The sequence below is a fragment of the Pipistrellus hanaki genome, assembly GCF_964339955.1.
Source record: "Pipistrellus hanaki genome assembly, chromosome: 2".
NCBI lineage: Eukaryota > Metazoa > Chordata > Mammalia > Chiroptera > Vespertilionidae > Pipistrellus > Pipistrellus hanaki.
Window position 1 is genome coordinate 184,138,963 of NC_140504.1, and position 20,231 is coordinate 184,159,193.

The following is a 20,231-nucleotide window of genomic DNA, read 5'->3' on the forward strand; positions in this document are numbered from 1 at the left end:
AATAAATAAATAAATAAATATTCTCCGTACAAATGTATCCATGAAAAATGTTATGTTGGAAAATCACATTTGTCACTTATCTGAATAAAAATACATGCCAATTTAAAAAAAAAGGGGGGGGTACATGCCCAGATTTTAGGCTCGATCCCCAGTAGGGGCTGTGCAGGAGGCAGCCAGTTGATGTCTGTCTCTCTCTCCCTCTTTTTTTCCCCCTCTGAAATCAATTTTAAAAAATTAAAACACACATACACACACACGCACTACTTACTCTTTAGTTCAGCAAGTGTTTATTGATCAGGCACTAGGAATTCAAAGCAAAATAAGGAGATTGGCTTCACAGGACTTGCTGGTTCAGCATTCCCAGTAGCACAGAGTAGCTGCTGAATGGCAGTGAACTCTACCATCTTTGGATTTATACGGCCTCACAGGAGTTGTTTGGTTTCTGAGCACTACGGAGGCCTGTGGGGCTCACCACAGGCAGCCCATTCCTTAGCAGAATGAAACCCCAGCCTTCGTAAAGCTGCTGCTTCAGCAGGAGGCATTTGCACTTCAGGTGTATGAGGACACCTGGGAAGTGCGTAGTGTTCTGCTAGAACATGATGAGACAGTATGAACCAGGTTCTTAGCAATCACCAGAGTCATGGCCAAGTAATGAGTCTAGCTTGCTCTCCATAGAGTCTCTAGGTGTACAGGTAGGAAATTAGCTCCCTTGAGAAATAGTATTTTACTGGGTTTAACTAAAAGGGCAATAGGACCTATCCAATTTGCTCAGTAATTAGAGCATCAGCCTGCAGACCGAAGGATCTTGGTTTTGATTTCCAGTCAGGGGCGTGAGTGGTTGCAGGTTCCCCTACCCTGGTAGAGGTGCTTGCGGGAGGCAACCAATTGATGTGTCTCATGTCCATGTTTCTCTTTCTCTCTCCCTTCCCCCTCTTCCCTCTCTCCACTCTCTAGAAATCAATGGAAAAAATATCCTCGATGATTATTAAAAAAAAAAGTAAAAGAAATGCTAATAAGAATTAGTGTCTGATACGGTTTTTTAAAATACAGCTGAAATTCAGAATACATTGATAAATATTTGTAAGCATATATCCCCAGTTTACATCCATTTATTTAGCAATTATTTACATCTGCTACTATATTAGTAGTTGTATGTTACTAAACATTCACAAATGTAAATTAAAAAGGACATTAAAAATATGAAGGTGTACTAATAACTTAGGTATCCCAGTGTATCATCTTGTGTACTCGGGGCATGGGTGCTCACTTTGGAGACCACTGCTCAGAGGGAATTCCTGTCCCCATTAGTACGCCCTCCCCACTGCCCAGTGGCTTATTCCAGAGGTAAAGAAGCCAAAAGCACCCTGAGGGTGGTGTCTGTCTTTGGTCCATTCTCTGCTGACCTTCATTGCTCTGATCAGACATGGACGGTTGTGATTTTCAAACGTTTTCCTCTTAAGCCTAGCTTTCCCCGTTGTGAAATTTTTTCATTTCTCATTTGGCCACTCAGAAATCCCCTTTTGTAGGAACTGGTAGCCCACTTCTCTGTCCATCCCCATTCTCCCCCCTTCCCACCCCCGCTCACTCCTGTTTTTGTGATCGCGCTCAATCTGTTGCCAAGCTTAAATGCGAAGTGAAAACTGTTGGTGTTTTGCATGTGGGCTTGGCTCCTAGGGGCTCTGTGCCAGGGAGGAACTTTTCTCACTTTGTTGCTTATTGTTTGTCCCTATACTCTTCCTCAGGGTCCTCCTCTGCAGTTTAGACTATCTTTCTGGAGGAGGGCATGAGAACCGGTGGGGGAGATGAGGATGAGGTGTTAGATACTTCACCTGGAAAAATCCACGCAGTAGCGGGAAGTCCAGAGGGCCTGGGAAGTGCAGTGGTCCAGACAGCCCAGAGGGATGACGGCAAGCACAAGGATGACAAACTCAATGGCAGGAGTTAGAAATTTGGCCTTTACCTCAACTGGAGACTAAGATCACCTCGTCTGCCTCCTGTCCTCTGCTGACCATGGGGGTAGGTTCCAGGAAACCAAAGTCCACCACTTCAGGAAGTGAGGCCTCTGGTCTTCCCCATGAACAGGCGTACAGTGACCTTGGAAGTGAGTTAAACAGAGGGTTCCGTGGCTAGGAGATAGGGTGGACGTGTGGAAAGAATATTTTGATATTGGTCAGTAATAATGATAACATATTTATCAAGTGTTTATTATGTCTCAAGCACCGTGCTTTACAAAAGTTATCTGATTTGTTTTTTGTGTTTTTAAAAAAATATATTTTACTGATTGTTTACAGAGAGGAAGGGAGAGGGATAGTTAGAAACATCAATGAGACAAACATCCATCAGCTGCCTCCTGCACACCTCCCACTGGGGATGTATCCGCAACCAAGGTACATGCCCTTGACCGGAATCGAACCTGGGACCCCTCAGTCTGCAGGCCGATACTCTAGCTACTGAGCCAAACCGGTTTCGGCTGATTTGATTCTTAAAACAGTCCTGTGAGGTAGGTAACTTAGTTTTATTTAACATGTCAAGAATGTAAATCTCAGGTTAAAATAACTTGCTCATAGTCATAATTGATAGGAGATGAGCTGGCATCCTAACCCAGGTTCGTGACCAATCTGCCTCCTCAAACACCTGACCACTCAAGCTTGTTTCCTGATCTTGAAAATCAGGCTATTGCCTGCCTCAGAAACTGGAGGGTTTAAATAGGGTTGTAAAGGATCTGGCACACAGAATAAGTGATGGCTTGTCATTTTCCCAGGAGCTCGGGTGTCCTTTTTATTTTATGGTTCGTGAGTGAAATAATCTTGGGTCATTGCCTACAGCTGTCAGGTGCTAGGAGCTGCAGAGGAGGAAGACACTCCTGGCATCCCAGGAGCTTAGAGCCTTGGCAGGAGAGGGAGGAAGAGGGGGGCAGGAAGGGAGCTGAGGGGGTGGCAGACATAAAGGGCTCTCTGTTCAGTGTGATCAGGATTGAGTCCCCCTTTACCAAGAGGCAGGAGTCACAGTGCTGCCATCGCTGAAGTTGGTAGTTTTGGTTCCTTTTTTACCGACCAGTGAGATGGCTGGTGTAGGGCAGTGGTCGGCAAACTCATTAGTCAACAGAGCCAAATATCAACAGTACAACGATTGAAATTTCTTTTGAGAGCCAAATTTTTTAAACTTCTAGCACCAGTTCTTCAAAATAGACTCGCCCAGGTCATGGTATTTTGTGTAAGAGTCACACTCAAGGGGCCAAAGAGCCGCATGTGGCTCGCGAGCCGCAGTTTGCCGACCACGGGTGTAGGGGACACAGGATGGAGTAGAAACGAGCTGGCTCCTCTGGACACCAGCACTGAGTCAGGACATGAGGTGTAGGGGCCAGGCCAAACCAGCCAGCCCGCAGTGGCAGAGACCTGGATCCGAGGGGCGCTGGGACTGTCCATCCCGTTCCCGATCAGTCCCGCAAAGCCACTCCCTGGCCGTGGTTTGGCTTCTGTGAGGCTGTCCAAGGTCTTCTAACGGCTTGTAGCATGGCTGGGGCGCTGGATTCCCTGAAGCAGCGGTCAGGAAGCATGGTTTCTCTGGCTTCTAGAGGGTTTTCCGAAAGTGCTCAACTACCTCTTCGTAATCGTGTTCGTCATCATCGTCATCATCTGCAAAGGAGTCGGGTCAGTGAGGATCTGTCCCTGAGCAGGTTCCTTCCCCCACTCTACCACTCTGAGGCACACTTCCCCTCCCGGGCAGGGCAGGGCGGGTCTGAGTGCTCCAAGGTTCTTGCCAGCCTGGAAACTAAATTCTTCTGACTGAACGCGGCAGACATTCCCCCTCTGTGCCTTGGGGTGAAGGGGGTGTGCTGAGAGAGGAACTCATTTTCCTTGCCAGGGCTCTGTGCAGACAACAAGCAGGAACTGGGCCCAAAGTCACTGCCCTGGGGAACCTAGCTGGGAGAGGGACAGTGGGGACCCTCAGCCACCCGCGGCCCCCCTCCCCCATACATATAGAACTGACCATCCAGCTGGGACCACAGCAGGGTCTGCCTGTTGGCAGGGCCTTGCTGAATGTTTGGCCAGCAGCTCAGAGGACCAGTAGGAAAGGTAGAAGAAAGGATGAGGGTGATAGGGGCTGACTGGGCTTACATGGATCCAGAGGGCTGGACTTAGCGGGCTTCCGGCCCTCCTTGGCAGAAATCTTGCTGTAGGTATCTGACCTGCCCTCTGTGACTGCTGGCAGGGTTTTCGACCTGAGTTTGGGCTGCAGGGCGGGCCGCTGCTCTGCTGGGGCTTGAGGAGAAGACTAAGTGGGAGAAAAAAGCAGAAGTCAGCAGGGTCCCAGGAAACAGAGCAGCAGAATCCATGAAATGTAATTTCCTCCAAACAGCACTTCCTCTGGTCCCTTCTCTACCGCCTTTCAGGGCAGGGCTTCTCAGGACCGGGGACTTTGCTATAAACACATGAAATGTTCTTGGGCAGGAGGGGAAGGGGCCAGGGAGAGAGAGGATACCGCTAGAGGCCAGAGACAGAATCCACACAGGAGGCTGGTCCCCTATTGCTGAAGGGGGAGAGTCACAAAGCCGCAGACTGGAGTGCCAGGGCTGAGGAGCCCCAGAGGATTTTCATTGAACCCCCTTGTGCCTGATACTATATGTTCATTTAACCCTCCGCTGACCCTCTGAGTAGTTGGTTCAGTCCCCAATTTACACACGAGGAAATGGGCTGAGGGAGAGCACGCCATGTCAGACCTCACACGGGGACCATAGCTGGACCACCACTCGGGCCCAGAGCACGTCTCTCCTAAAGCTGGTGCTCCTTCCACCACACGGTGCCTTGGAGAGCATGTCCAGCTCCCTGACCAGCAAAAAGCAAACCGAGACCCTGAGAGGAAAAGCTGCTGGACAAGGACCACAAGCAGGAACCGGGCCCAGCGTCACTTCATCGGGAACCAAGGCTGCGACAGGTCAACAACGGCCCTCTTGATATGACCGCTTTCTGGGCTGAGACCCGCATCCATTTTTTGAACTTTCTACCCACACAGAGCAACTACAAGCAGAGCATGGTAGTTGGCTGTTCAAGCCCGGTGGTCAGGCCCCTTTAAACCCCCCTCACCACTTGCTAGTAGCCGGTGACCTCAGGCTAATTACCCCCCAGCACCTTACTTTCTCCTCAGTACAGAGGGTATCAGTGGCCACCTCAGAGGTACAACATGAGAGCAGGTGGAGCAATGCACAGGGCCTGCCACAGAGCAAGCACCCTGCAGGTAGAATTAACACAGTGAGGGATGTTATCTCAGGCTCAACGATGAGGAAACGGATGCTCGGATCCAGGCCACAAAGTGAGTAAACTGGGACTACAACAGTCTCTCAGTGACTGGTTCTGTCCCCTTACTGAGATTCCGTTTCATTCGGTTCAGCACTCCCTGGCGTTTCTCTGCCCACTTTGGAGTGGGTGAGGTCCCTGCACCCACAGAACTCAATAGAGAGACTCGGGTATATCTAATTCAAAACTGTGTGTGTGTGTGTGTGTCTTGTCCTCCCCTCCCTACCCCCCGACTCCCAAGCTACATCCAACATGCAGGGTGAATACACAAGAGGGAGGACTCAGTGCCCAGGAGGAAATCTGAGCTGAGCCTTGCCCATGAGCCTGAAGAAAGAAGATGCTGAGGCCGGGGTCCTGGCATAGTGAGGCAGCATCAGGAGCCTCTGGTGGAGTGTGGGCTTCGGAATGGGTGGGGGAAGGTGGGCCTGGGAAAGTGAGGCTGAGGCCAGCTTAGAAGGGACCCTGGTGCTATGTTACGGGGCCTGTGTTGCCCCCTGGCCATGGGGAGCCACTGGAGGTTTCAGGTGATAAGGCCAAAACCCACTGGTGGCCAGGGAAGGAGTTGGAAGGCAATCCTGACAGCAACGGGAAGGGTTGAAGAGGCTGCTGAAACAGTTTAAGTGAAAAACGAAGCTTGAACTAGAGTGACATCAAGGGTAGCGAAGAGGCAAAGCACACTGACCTTGGAGTCAGTGTGCTTATGCTCCGGTTCAGGCCTCCTGTTTGTTAACTGACTTGGGATGAATCTCGGAGTCTGTGAGTCACTTTCTCAACCATAAAACAAGGTAATCACACCAACGTCAGGATTGTGAGGATGGAGTAAGAGTAACGTGCCAAGTGTGCAAGTTTGTAAACTGCAAGTTCTATGCAGTTGTAAGAGAAATGTGGTGCTAGACAGAGGAGAAAGGCTGGACTTGCAGTGATCCTGGCAGGTGAGCCCACCCCCGCCCACGCTGGTTGTACGGTACCTTCTGCACTGTACTGATGCTTCTCTCCTGGCTGCTCTGTTTCTTCTGCCCGCTGAGGTCCTGGCGCTTGGGGGGCCGGGGTGGGGGGGGCTGGCTCTCGAAGGCAGGTGACTTCCGCAGGTGATAATAGAAGGCGTCTGTCAGCTCCTCCACGGTGGCCGTGGGGGGAGACCCAGCTGGCCGGCTTGGCTGCTCCTCGGCCTCCACAACAGTCAGGTCCAGCCACCGGGGAGGAATCTCAAAGGACATTCCAGGCTCCGAGTCCAGGCTGACCACCAAGAAGGGCTCCGTGATCTTCTCCTCCAGCCGCAGGCCCGGGAAGGGGGTCAGAGGGTCAGCAGGGTGGCTGGCGTCCTTGGCCACCACCTTGACCTCGCAGGGCAGTGGGAACTGGGCGGTCAGATCTGCCAGGCTGTATCGCCGGCTGTCACTCATCTCCTCCACGAAGCCGCCCGAGAAGTACAGGGGCAGCACAATCTGTTCTTGGTCCTCTGCCTCCTCTTCACTCTCTTCCTCCTCATCCTGCTCACTGAGCCGACGGCACACCAAGATGTCTATGCCCCTGCCCTGAGCCTCGTGGGCCTGACCGGACCCCACCACCTCCAGCCTGTCTCCCATAGCCAGGGAGGTGAAGCCGGGGATCTCCGCCTCATCCCCCTCACAGTCCTGCATGGCCACCACCCGCAGCGGCCGGCCGGGCTGCAGCGCGCTCAGGATGTCGTAGGCCGTGGAGAACTCTCTCGGCCGCCGCCGCAGCTTCCCCCTGTAGGCCCCCGAGATCAGGAAGTATCTGGGCACCTTTCGGCCCTTGGATGAGGCCAGCACCCGCCAGGGCGGCGAAGCCAGGCCGTGGATGCAGAGCCTCTGGCCTTTCCGCACGGAGCTCGCCCACGGGCTGAGGAAGATGGGGGGCCCGTCCGGGACTTCCAGGACCTCGGTGGCCAGGGGGAAGGGGCCGCCGCGGGCCAGGACCTCGCTCAGCAGCAGCGGCTGGACGAAGTGGATGTGTCCGGAGGAGGCGGTGATGTCCTCCACGTCCACCTCCAGGGTGGAAGGGATGCTGACGGCGGTCCTGCGCACTGGGCGGGGGGAGGCGGCTCAGGGAGGGCCACGCCCGCCTCGGGGCACCCTCACCCCGCAGAGAGGTCTGGGCCGCTGACCTCTTCCCTGTTCTCTCTCCAGCCAGCTTTCTGCTGCTGCACCAGACTCCTTGGCCACTCTTGTCTCCAACCTCTTTTTTTTTTTTTTTTTTAGTTATTTTAGAAATTATTAAACATTTGTGAAAGAAGGGAGACTAGTATAGTGACCCCCTCACGTACCCAGCTTCCACACTGAGCTCAAAACTCATCTTTAATTTCTGCTCCCATCTATCTATTCACTGAGTTCTTCTGAATCAGAACAATCTTGATTCAGCCCCTAAGAGAAGGGATGGTTTAAAATTTTAAAGCATAACCTTGCCGAAGCCGGTTTAGCTCAGTGGTAGAGCGTCGGTCTGCGGACTGAAGGGTCCCGGGTTCGATTCCGGTCAGGGGCATGTACCTTGGTTGCGGGCACATCTCCCGGTAGGGGGTGTGCAAGAGGCAGCTGGTCGATGTTTCTCTCTCATGGACGTTTCTAGCTCTATCTCTCTCCCTTTCTCTTTGTTAAAAATCAAAATATATTTTTAAAATTTTAAAGCATAACCACAATGCCATTACCACATTGAAATAATGATTTTTTGATAATTCCTTAATACCAAATATCCAATCAGTTCAACCACTTTTTAAATTTTAATTGAATTTTTAATGTAATTTTATAAGCTGCCTTTCCAAGTCCTTTCTGGATTTAAATAAAGAGATAAAACCAAATAAAAAACACTGACTAAATAACCTCTCTAGATTAGTACCTGGCACATAAACTCATAATGACTGTGATTGTGAGGCAAACTGGCCCACCGCTGTGCTGTCTGATCTATCCACATAGAATAGGGGTGTCGAACTCAATCAGAGAAGGGGCCAAAATCTAAAATCCAGCCTAAATTGCGGGCCGAATGGTTTACTGAACAGTCATAAACTGACAATGTCATAAACTGACAGCAGAGTGCAGTGATGACAGCGCGGTGCGGGCCACATTGCAAGGCCTGGCGGGCTGGATTTGGCCTGCGGGCCTTGTGTTTGACACATGTGACATAGAAGATGGAGCAGGCAAGGCCGCCCATTTTGCAGATGAGAACACTGAGGCTCAGAGGGGGTGGTGATGGCTTCCTTCACATTTTTGGGACTTTTGCTTTGTGCTAGATGAGCTGATAATGGGCTGAAGCTAGAAGATGGGCCCGTGAGGATTCATTACACTTGGTTTTTCTTCAAAATATTTTCTGGGTTACCTGAGCTGCCTCATTATCCAGCAGGAGCTGCCAAGCCCTCCCACCCCACCATTAAAATCCCTGCCCCCCAGATGTGGTCTCTTACTGCCCAGGGTTCCGTGGGAAAGAGCTAACTTCAGTTCCTGAGGAGGAAACGCTCAAGATAAGCCTGAAATACCTTTTACGGGAAGCAAGAAAATCTACTCAACACCACTAAGGCTTCTCAAAGGGATTTAGGGGCCAGTGTGAAACAGCTTCCATGGCTCCCCCTGGCCAAGCTGAGCTAACCTGAACGTCCCATAAGATTAACAGTTTCAGTGGATTGAAACACTGAAAACATTTCGTCCCTGAGTTCATAGCGATAAAAAAGATAAAACTGAATCACCCATTGAAGGATGTTGAGGAGCCAACTCATTCTTTTAAAAACTAGTAAAAAAAAAAAAAAAAAAAGGAATTGTTAGTCTCAGTGTAGGCTGGTGGCAGGTTGGTGAGATGAAGGTGGAACCTGGCCATTTGGAGGCTGAGCCTGTGTGGAGGTGAGTGGTCCCGGGACTCTGCGTACACAAACAGTGTCCTGTAGTTCCCGCACACGGAACCAGAGTAGATGGGGGGGTTTTTTCTCTGCAGTTTCCCATGAAGAAGGAATGATGGGGGAAAGTATCACCATTGCAGTTTCTAATGAAATCCTGGGTCTAGGCAGTGGTCCACAGCTACTCACTTCACACTGGCCCATCCACTGTGTTATGTGAGCTCCGCCTCATGGCAAGGCCAGCGCTCAAGCGAGTCAGATGGTGGCAGACACAGCCACGCGTGGACTCCTGCCCCCCACCTTGCAACCGAGACAAACTGCCTGGGCGAGTCTATTTTGAAGAAGTGGCGTTAGAAGAAGCTTAAGTTTTAAAAACGTGGCTCTCAAAAGAAATGTCAATCGTCGTATCACTGATGTTTGGCTCTGTGGACAAATGAGTTTGCCGGCCACTGGCCTAGACTATGGGCCGGGGTCCTCCACCAGAGCTGCTCCCAGGGCCCTTTCCCTCCTCCACATGCCCCCCACACACACACACCTGTCCCACCACTCACTGTGCATGATGGCCAGGAGCTCGTACTGGGGCCTCAGGACCAAGGAGCGCCAGGGGAGGGCGGGGCAGGTGAGCAGGAGGTCCCTCAGGGCCAGGGCCTGCAGCAGGGTCCGAGGGGCCCCCGTCTCCAGTTCCCAGAAGGGCCCCTTCGTGGACAGGGGCAGGCGCAGCACCGCCACCTGGGTGTCCGTGCCCAGCACGCAGCGGGCGGAGCAGGTCCCGAGGTACGCCTCCACAGACTCCAGCATGAGGGGCTGCTCCTCGGGCACCGCCAGGGCCTCCGTGTGCATCCTGCGCGTCGCCATGAACCAGATGGGCAGCTGCTTGGAGCGCTGGGTGACGGCAGCGTACAGCTCCTCCAGGGTCCCATAGCTCTGGGGCCCGGTGAGGGGGCTGAAGAGGCCTGGGGGGCACAGCAGAGGTGTCAGGGGCAGGCCTGGGCTGGGTCCCGGGCTCTATGCACCAGGTCCCAGTCTGGCCAGAGAGAACCCAGATTCCCCGAGGACAGGTGCCAAGGCCAGGCCGGCATCTGGGTACCCGGGCCGTAGGGTTGAGAAAGGGGAGGCAGCGAGGGGCCGAATGAAGATAGTCCCTCTGACACACAGGCACACAGGGGACAGAGACAGAGAACAGTTCCCCATAGACACACTGACAACTGCCACATTGTCCTACCTCCCGACCCCACCTGCCTCTCAGTTTGCCAGCTTTGCCTCCAGAAACCTCACCACTGCTCCAATGCCACACTTCCAGCACCTGCCACCCATCCTGGGGCAGCACCATGTCCCTCTCTCCCACACTGGAGACCCAGGAGCCACTGGCCAAAGGAGCTCTGACACCCCCCTCCCCCCACTTAAGTGTCCGCCAGTTCTGGCTGCTCTCACCTCCCTGACCCTCCCCACCCCATCCAATCTTGTCACCTGATTGCCCTAAACCAGTGTTTCCCAGAGTGTGGTACGCGCACCCCCAGGGGTACGGGAAGAGTTTGGTGGGGGTACGCGTTGCACCGGAGTTGGGTGGGGATATGCACTGCACGCTGCTTAGCTGCGCCTAATTCCACGTTCTCATGAGCACGAGGCGTACTCAGCGTTACGAAAATTATAGAAGGGGTACACGTATGTCAAAAGTTTGGGAAACACTGGTCTACACTAAGCCCTCATCCGGACATGAGTCCTGAGACTTTCCTGCCCAAACCCTCAGCAAGCACCCAAGCCAGGGAACATCGCACAGACCCAGCTGGAGGGCCCTTCTGCAAAGGCACTGGTCTGGGCTCTTCAAACGTGGATGTCAGGACAAGGAAGGGCTGCGGGGCGCGCCCAGCCCGAAGGAGACTAAGAAACAGGGCGGCTGCCTGCGCTGTGCGAGGTGGGCCTGGCTTCGGGACCAAGGGGAAAACCGCTACCGAGGGCTTTATTAGGGCAGCTGGGGAATGGAATACAGTGCTGGGTTAGGCACTAGTGTTGTATCAATATTAGATTTCCTAGATTTGATCATTAAACTAGTTTAGTGGGCCTATGTCCTTTTAGGGGACACACTAAATATTGGGGGTAATATTTAGATGTAAGTGGCATCATTTCTGCCATTTACTCTCAAATGGTTCAAGGAAAATATATACAGAAACATACATATATACTGACATGTTCGTGTGTGTGTGTGTGAAAAGAGAGAGAAAGCAGATGTAACAAAATGTTTAGCAATGAGTGAATCTGGATAAGGTGTACAGTAGACTAGCAAGTCTTGTGTAAATCTGAAATTATTTCCAAATAAAAGCGGAATCCTCAAATACAACTTTCATTTTAAACCCTCACTGGCTCCTCAGTGTCTTCACCATCCCCCTCGGTCTGACTCCCGCCACCTCCCTCCCACCTGGAGCACACACACCCTCCCTGTCCCGTTAGGCGATCGCAGTGACTCAGACTGAGAAGCGGCTCCTCCGGGCCAGGCCTCACGCCCGGCAGCCCATGCAAGCAGCTCATGGCGCCCTCAGCCCGCGCCTGAGCGCCCCGCACCCAGGAGGAAGCCGGGGCCCAGAGGTCAGGGAGCTGACCAACACGGCTGGTGGCTGCAGAGCGGGTTCCGGCCAGGCTGCCCACCGTCCACCACACCACACACTTTCCGAAACTGAGCCACATGGGGTTTCTGGAGCCCCAAGTGTGCACACGGGGCTCCTCCGGCTGCTGCTTCTAGGGAATCCTCCCTCCAGCCGGGGCCGCCGCCTCCGGGAAGCCTGCCGGGACCCTGAGGCAGAGCCCCCTCCACACTGCCTGTTTCTGCTGCTCTTCCTCTCACTGCCATCCTGGTAGCTCCCCCTGCCCCCGAGGGCGCCCCTGGTTCATCCTGAACCCCCGCCCCCGGCACAGAGCCGGCCACACGGAGGGTCACTAAGAGGAAGTGAATGTAGGAGCGGACACAGACCCGGAGCAGAAGAATCCCTGCCGAGACGAGACGGGACCGGGAGACGGGCAGGGAGAGGCCCGCTCAGGCTCCGACCCCAGGACACCCTGAGCCTGAAGGCGGGTGGCGTGCGCGGCGGGAGTGCATGCTGCAGGCGCGCCCGGAGGAGCGGAGGAGCGGGGATGCGTGCTGCAGGGGCGCCCGGCGGCGGCGGCGGCGGCGGCGGCGGCGGCGGCGGAGGAGGAGGAGGAGGAGGAGGAGGAGGAGGAGGAGGAGGAGGAGCGGGAGTGCGTGCCGCAGGCGCGCCCGGAGGAGCGGAGGAGCGGAGGAGCGGAGGAGCGGAGTGCCTGCGCGCCCGGAGGAGCGGAGGAGCGGAGGAGCGGGAGTGCGTGCTGCAGGCGCGCCCGGAGGAGCGGAGGAGCGGGGATGTGTGCTGCAGGGGCGCCCCGAGGCCAGGACACCGGGAGACAGGTGCCACGTACCCTTGAAGCTGGGGTCCAGCTCTCTGGTCTGGCCGGTGCTCGGGTTCTCGCAGACGACCTTCTGGAGGCGGACCTGGGTGACCTTGATGAGGTCCCCCGTGGAGAGGCAGCACTCGTTCCCGCAGATCTCGTAGACGGAACCTGCGGAGGCAGAGCCTCAGTTTCCCCGCTCGGCAGGGGCCCCGCGCTGGGCGGCCGCTGCCCTGCGCTCCCATCAGCCCTGCCCCTCACTCCTGCTGCCTGGAACGCCCTTCCCGGTCTCCCCCTGCCCCGGGCGGCACAGAGCCGCCTCTCCCTTCGCCGGGGGCACCTCCTGTGGCACGTCCTCCGGCTCTGCTCGCCCGGAGCCCCTGGACCGGCTTGGCCTGGCCTCTCCTCCGTGCTAAGTCACGTGGGTGAAAACCGGTGCCGAGGTGGTGGTTCTCACGGTCAGGGTCACACAGAGCCGAGCACCCACCGGGTGCCGCCTTCGGATGAATTGTTTTTCGAGGAAGTACGGGAGGAGATGGAGGGCGGCCGCAGGGTGGTCCCGGGGCAGGGTCCTGGGCTAAATTAAGCAGCGTGTGGAACAGGGAAGGTCTCTCTCACACGGAGGGCCCAGCCTCTGGGCCAGCAAAGCACAGTGGGGCCAGCCCTGAGGCCATCAGACCGTCCCACCCACCCCACCCACTGCAGCCCCGGGCCTGACACCAGCCCGGAGAAGCTGTCAAAACCTCTCTCCCTTGCCAAAACCGGTTTGGCTCAGTGGATAGAGCGTGGGTCTGTGGACTGCAGGGTCCCAGGTTTGATTCCGGTCAGGGGCATGTACCTTGGTTGCGGGCACATCCCCGGTGGGGGGTGTGCAGGAGGCAGCTGGTTGATGTTTCTCTCTCATGAATATTTCTAGCTCTCTATCCTCCTCCCTTCCTCTCTTTAAAAAAAAAAAATCAATAAAATATATTAAAAAAACAAAAACACCTCTCTCCCCGTCCCCCAGGAAGTGCACACCGGCTCAAGCACACAGTCCCGCTGCGGTTCGGGGCGGTTCGGGGCGGGGGCACAGCGCTGCGTGTGCGTCCTTACATGTAAGCCCAGACGGCCTCCGAGGACCGGGGCTTCCTTCCCAAACATGGCGCTGAGCCGGCGAGGCTGCAGGGTGGCCCGAGGTGTGGCCCGAGGTGACAGGTAACAAGAGCCTCATTGGGACTGGAGTCCAGGGTGTTTGCCTCCAAAGCGGCAGTTCCTAACCCCTTCCCGCGCCGGCCCATCGGCACCGCCTCCGCCTCCCGCCCTCCACGCCACCAGCTTCTCCCCGCAACGCCGGTCCCTCCCAGGGCCGCGGCGGAGGATGAGGCCCAGGTGCTGGGACAGCAGGAGAGCGGGGTGTCCGGGCAGAACTAACAGCCCCCAGAGGTGGAGCCAGGATTTGAACCCAGATCCGTCAGGTTCCCACGTGGACCTGGCCAGACCTGCCCCCAGGGTGGCCCTGCCTCTGGCTCACCCTGGTCCAGGGCCGGGGCCTCCGAGCACTGACGGTCCGGGAGGCTGGAGGGGACAGAGGGCCAGGCGGCCAGGGCACAGGAATTAACTGGCTCCGAGGAAGGAGCCCTGCCCCACCCAGCGCCTGGTTCCCTCTCTCCGCGTCCTCCTTCCCCTTCCGTCCGTCCGTCCGTCCGCCACAGCCCCCCTTACCCCCCTCCACCGCCGCCAGCCGGCCTCTGGCTCAGGTCTGGTGAGGGGGGGTCGGGGGAGGGCTGTGTGCGGGGGTTCGGGGGGGCTGTGTGCGGGGGTCGGGGGGCTGTGTGCGGGGGGTCGGGGGGCTGTGTGCGGGGGTTCGGGGGGGCTGTGTGCGGGGGTTCGGGGGGGCTGTGTGCGGGGGGTCGGGGGGGCTGTGTGCGGGGGGTCGGGGGGGCTGTGTGCGGGGGTCGGGGGAGGGCTGTGTGCGGGGGGGTCGGGGGGGCTGTGTGCGGGGGTCGGGGGAGGGCTGTGTGCGGGGGGTCGGGGGGGCTGTGTGCGGGGGGTCGGGGGGGCTGTGTGCGGGGGTCGGGGGAGGGCTGTGTGCGGGGGGTCGGGGGGGCTGTGTGCGGGGGGTCGGGGGGGCTGTGTGCGGGGGTCGGGGGGGCTGTGTGCGGGGGGGTCGGGGGGGCTGAGTGCGGGGAGTCAGGGGAGGGCTGTGTGCGGGGGGTCGGGGGGGCTGTGTGCGGGGGGTCGGGGGGCTGTGTGCGGGGGTCGGGGGAGGGCTGTGTGCGGGGAGTCGGGGGGGGCTGTGTGCGGGGGGTCGGGGGAGGGCTGTGTGCGGGGAGTGGGGGGGGCTGTGTGCGGGGGGTCGGGGGGCTGTGTGCGGGGGTCGGGGGAGGGCTGTGTGCGGGGAGTCGGGGGGGGCTGTGTGCGGGGGGTCGGGGGGGCTGTGTGCGGGGAGTCGGGGGGGCTGTGTGCGGGGGGTCGGGGGAGGGCTGTGTGCGGGGAGTCGGGGGGGGGCTGTGTGCGGGGGGTCGGGGGGCTGTGTGCGGGGGTCGGGGGAGGGCTGTGTGCGGGGAGTCGGGGGGGGCTGTGTGCGGGGGGGTCGGGGGGGGCTGTGTGCGGGGAGTCGGGGGGGGGCTGTGTGCGGGGGGTCGGGGGGGCTGTGTGCGGGGGGTCGGTGGAGGGCTGTGTGCGGGGGTCGGGGGAGGGCTGTGTGCGGGGAGTCGGGGGGGGGCTGTGTGCGGGGGGTCGGGGGGCTGTGTGCGGGGGGTCGGGGGGCTGTGTGCGGGGGGTTGGGGGGGTCGGGGGAGGGCTGTGTGCGGGGGGTCGGGGGAGGGCTGTGTGCGGGGGGTCGGGGGGCTGTGTGCGGGGGGTCGGGGGGGCTGTGTGCGGGGGGTCGGGGGAGGGCTGTGTGCGGGGGGTCGGGGGGGGCTGTGTGCGGGGGGTCGGGGGGCTGTGTGCGGGGGGGTCGGGGGGGCTGTGTGCGGGGGGGTCGGGGGGGCTGTGTGCGCGGAGTCGGGGGGGCTGTGTGCGGGGGGTCGGGGGAGGGCTGTGTGCGGGGGGTCGGGGGGCTGTGTGCGGGGGGTCGGGGGGGCTGTGTGCGGGGGGTCGGGGGGGCTGTGTGCGCGGAGTCGGGGGGGGCTGTGTGCGGGGGGTCGGGGGGGCTGTGTGCGGGGGGTCGGGGGGGCTGTGTGCGGGGGGTCGTGGGGCTGTGTGCGGGGGGTCGGGGGGCTGTGTGCGGGGGGTCGTGGGGCTGTGTGCGGGGGGTCGAGGGTGCTGTGTGCGGGGGGTCGGGGGAGGGCTGTGTGCGGGGGTCGGGGGGCTGTGTGCGGGTGGTCGGTGGGGGCTGGGTGCGGGGGGTCGGGGGGGCTGTGTGCGGGGGGTCGGGGGGCTGTGTGCGGGGGTCGGGGGGCTGTGTGCGGGGGGTCGGTGGGGGCTGTGTGCGGGGGGTCGGGGGGGCTGTGTGCGGGGGGTCGGTGGGGGCTGTGTGCGGGGGGTCGGGGGGGCTGTGTGCGGGGGTCGGGGGGCTGTGTGCGGGGGGTGGGGGGGCTGTGTGCGGGGGGTGGGGGGGCTGTGTGCGCGGAGTCGGGGGGGCTGTGTGCGGGGGGTCGGGGGGCTGTGTGCGGGGGGTGGGGGGGCTGTGTGCGCGGAGTCGGGGGGGCTGTGTGCGGGGGGTCGGGGGGGCTGTGTGCGGGGGGTCGGGGGGGCTGTGTGCGGGGGGTCGGTGGGGGCTGTGTGCGGGGGGTCGGGGGGGCTGTGTGCGGGGGTCGGGGGGCTGTGTGCGGGGGGTCGGGGGGGCTGTGTGCGGGTGGTCGGTGGGGGCTGTGTGCGGGGGGTCGGGGGGGCTGTGTGCGGGGGGTCGGGGGGCTGTGGGCGGGGGGTCGGGGGGCTGTGTGCGGGGGGTCGGGGGGGCTGTGTGCGGGGGGTCGGGGGGGCTGTGTGCGGGGGGTCGTGGGGCTGTGTGCGGGGGGTCGGGGGTGCTGTGTGCGGGGGGTCGGGGGAGGGCTGTGTGCGGGGGGTCGGGGGGCTGTGTGCGGGGGGTCGGGGGGGCTGTGTGCGGGGGGTCGGGGGGCTGTGTGCGGGGGGTCGAGGGTGCTGTGTGCGGGGGGTCGGGGGAGGGCTGTGTGCGGGGGGTCGGGGGAGGGCTGTGTGCGGGGGTCGGGGGGCTGTGTGCGGGTGGTCGGTGGGGGCTGGGTGCGGGGGTCGGGGGGCTGTGTGCGGGGGGTGGGGGGGCTGTGTGCGCGGAGTCGGGGGGGCTGTGTGCGGGGGGTCGGTGGGGCTGTGTGCGGGGGGTCGGGGGGGCTGTGTGCGGGGGGTCGGTGGTGCTGTGTGCGGGGGGTCGGGGGGGCTGTGTGCGGGGGGTCGGTGGTGCTGTGTGCGGGGGGTCGGGGGGGCTGTGTGCGGGGGGTCGGGGGGGCTGTGTGCGGGGGGTCGGTGGGGGCTGTGTGCTGTGTGCGGGGGCTCCGAGCTGCTCAGGCCGCGCACCGCTCCGGAGCCCGGCGGGGACGGGGGACGGGGGACGGCGGGCGCGCAGGCGGTGCCGGGGAGGGGGGCCGCTGGGAGCGGAGGGCGGACCGGCCCGGAGAAGAATCAAGCCGGGAGCCCCTGCCCGGCCGCACACCGGCCCTGACAGCCCCCTCCCCGCCGCGGCGGGGCCCCGGGCCGGGCTCGGCGCCCTCCGGGATGGAAGTCTCAGCTGCCCCGGCGGAGCGCGGCGCGAACCGCACGGCCGGGGCGGCACGTCGGGGCTCGGGCTGCGCGCACTTTCCCGGGCCCCTGCCCCGCGGGGACAGCCTGGCCCGGAGGGCCCCGGCGGGGGCGCACTCACCCTGGAAGTAGACGCCCGAGCAGACCCGCAGCACCCGCGGCAGCGAGGCGGGGTCCAGCGCGCGAGCGAAGTCCTGCAGCGACACGGCCTCCATCGTCCGCGAGGCTCGCCGGGCGCCGACTGAGTGAGTGCCGGCGCCGCGCTCCGGCCGGAGCCCCGCCCCTTCCCCGGAGCCCCGCCCCTTCCCCGGAGCCCCGCCCTCCTCCCGCAGCCCCGCCCCCCGCCCCAGAGCCGCGCCCCCCCTCGCTCCCCTCCCACTCGGTTAAACTAGGAGACGCGCCCCCACATGACTTCTCTCTGGGAGAGTAACCTTGATGGCTGGTTTAAGATGGAGTTTCCAGGTTTTTCCATGTGAAGCTGCTATTTCCCCTCTCCATGCCCTGTTGTGTGGAAACAAGTCACTAAGTGCAGTCCGTAATCGGGGAGCCAAGCCGTGAGGAAGAGCATCCAAATAAGTTACCCGGAATTCCTTTGTAAGAAAGATTTTATACCAATGTGGACTCGTGTATATTTTTTAAAAATTGTTGTTGAGAGAAAGCAAAGGAGGGACGGAGGGAGAGAGAGAGAGAGAGAGAGAGAGAGAGAGAGAGAGAGAGAGAGAGAGAAAGAGGGAGAAATGAGAGAGACACCGGGGATGAGCCTGCAACCGAGGTATGTGCCCTTAACTAGGATTGAACGATTGAACCCGGGACCTTTCAGTCCCTGGGCCTGGGCTCTCTGTCCACTGAGCCACACCAGCGAGGGCTCAAAGGGCACATTTACGTGGTGCTGAAAGGGTACCGAGCCTCCAGGGGACACGATAAAATAGAGGAGCCTGCCAGGGCCCAAGAGGAGGGTCTGCTAAGCAGATGGGACAGGGGTCATTTCTAAATGTTTCCAGAAACATCAGCAGATGTGATTCTCTGAGCACCTGCTCCCAGGCACAGCCATTTGCTCACTTAATTCTCCCTACAATCAGGCGAGACAAACTGTCATTCCCCGTTACAGGTGAGGAAACCGAGGCCAGGAGAGTGAAGGGACTCGTCTAAGATCGTGCAGTGAGAAATGGAGAGGCTAGGATTTGTTATTGTTGTTAATCCTCACCCAACGATATTTTTCCATTGAGCTCGAGAGAGAGCAGAGGGAGGGAGAAAGAGAGGAGGGGTGGAAATCCGTGTGAGAGAGACACATGGGTTGGTGCCTCCTGCATACGCCCCCGATGGGGGCTGTGGATCAAACCTGCAACCCAGGTACGTGTCCCAGACCAGCAATCAAACCCATGACCCTCCCGTGCATGGGCCAACATTCTAACCGCTGAGCAGCCCAGGCCAGAGCCAGAGGCTAGGATGTGAACCCAGCTCTGCTGCGCTTTTCCTGCCGCCGCAGCAGGTGGCAATCCTTCCTCCCTGCCCTACGGGTGCCAGCAGGCCACGAGACTGGCAGTGTTGCCTGGAACTGCAGTGAAGGATGAGGAAGAAAAAGAAAATTATATACCGACAACAATGAGTTGAAGCTTTCTGCAGCAGAGATAAATGTCACGAACAAAATACGGAGCAAAAAGAGCCAGATATAAAAGAATATCTGCTCTATGATTTCATATTGATAATGTTTCAAAGCAGGCTAAGTAAAGTTCAGAGTTTAGAAATGCATAGTTAGGTGATGACTCTATTTAAAAAAAAAGGTAAGGAAGTCATTGTTCTAAGAATCAAGACAGCAGTTACGCCGGGACCGGTTTGGCTCAATGGATAGAGCGTCGGCTTGGGGACTGAAGGGTCCCGGGTTCGATTCCGGTCAAGGGCATGTACCTTGGTTGCGGGCATATCCCCAGTAGGGGGTGTGCATGAGGCAGCTGATTGATGACTCTCTCTCATTGATGTTTCTAACTCTCTATCTCTCTCCCTTCCTCTCTGTATAAAATCAATAAAAAATATATTTAAAAATACACACACACACACACACACACACACACAAAAAAAAAAAAAAAAAAAAAAGACAGCAGTTACCTCTGTGGAGGGTTTTGGATTGGGAAGAGGCCAGCAGAGGCTATATGGAGAGCTGGCAATGCTTTATTTTTTTACTTGATGTTCATTCTGTAATAATTAAACTGTGTGTTTGTTTTATGAATGTTTATATATGCTTAATACCTCACAATAAAAATGTTTTTAAGAATAAGTAAAAGAGCCAAGACCGGTTTGGCTCAGTGGATAGAGCGTCGGCCTGCGGACTGAAAGGTCCCGGGTTCGATTCCGGTCAAGGGCATGTACCTTGGTTGCGGGCACATCCCCGGTGGGGGGTGTGCAGGAGGCAGGTCGATGTTTCTCTCTCATCCCCATGTTTCTGACTCTCTATCCCTTTCACTTCCTCTCTGTAAAAACCAATAAAATATATTTTTAAAAAGAGAACAACTAAAAGAAAAAATACAGGGAAACAAAGACTATAAAGACAGGCTTGGAAAGAGCTGGCTCCAATCCTGGCTCCTCCACCTCTTGGGCAGCTGTGCGGCCTCCAGCAGGTCTTAGCCTCCCGGGGCCCAGGCCCTCTGTCAGGGGAGGAGGGAGCCGAGTCAGGGAACAGGACAGTGAAAGGGCCGCGGGCACGCCCAGGGCCCAGCCTCAGTGTGATGCCCGGGCTCCCTGTGCCTCTGACGCCTCTCGGAGACCCGAGGCTCACGTGCTTCTGTTTTAGGAAAATGAGGTTCTGAGTTGGAGCCGACCTTCCTGGCTGTTGCACAACATGCAAATGGAGGGACTGGGAAGCCCTGTCCACTTCCGCACCTGGGAGCCCAGGCGGGCTCCGGGCCAGAGCGCTGAGCGGGGCCTCCCCCGCCCTGCAGCCCGGCCCGGTGTCTCTGCCCGCCCAGCTGGCTGGAGGCGCTGGAGGAGGGACCCCGCGGAGGGACCCCGCGGAGAGCCTGGGTCTGAGATGTTTC

General features: G+C 58.8%; 1 protein-coding gene across 1 annotated transcript; it reads right to left on the reverse strand.

Moving 5' to 3' along the window:
- Nucleotides 1-269: 269 nt before the first annotated feature.
- THEMIS2 (thymocyte selection associated family member 2) lies at nucleotides 270-17,474 on the reverse strand. Its single transcript, XM_084874948.1, has 6 exons — nucleotides 17,324-17,474; nucleotides 12,556-12,696; nucleotides 9,684-10,085; nucleotides 6,263-7,341; nucleotides 4,119-4,275; nucleotides 270-3,635 (listed from the first exon to the last, which is right to left on the reverse strand). The coding sequence occupies exons 1-6, from the start codon at nucleotides 17,415-17,417 to the stop codon at nucleotides 3,571-3,573; spliced, it is 1,938 nt and encodes a 645-aa protein (XP_084731074.1). The 5' UTR covers nucleotides 17,418-17,474; the 3' UTR covers nucleotides 270-3,570.
- Nucleotides 17,475-20,231: the final 2,757 nt, after the last annotated feature.

What these genes read in the sequence shown, in the direction of transcription:
- THEMIS2 (XM_084874948.1), bottom strand. Translation starts at nt 17,417, where the DNA reads ATGGAGGCCGTGTCGCTGCAGGACTTCGCTCGCGCGCTGGACCCCGCC. An exon ending in GCTCCTGGCCATCATGCACA is followed by an intron (nt 7,342 to 9,683) that starts GTGAGTGGTGGG and finishes CCCCCCGCCCAG; the next exon opens with TGCGCAGGACCGCCGTCAGC. An exon ending in GCATCAGTACAGTGCAGAAG is followed by an intron (nt 4,276 to 6,262) that starts GTACCGTACAAC and finishes TCTCCCACTTAG; the next exon opens with TCTTCTCCTCAAGCCCCAGC.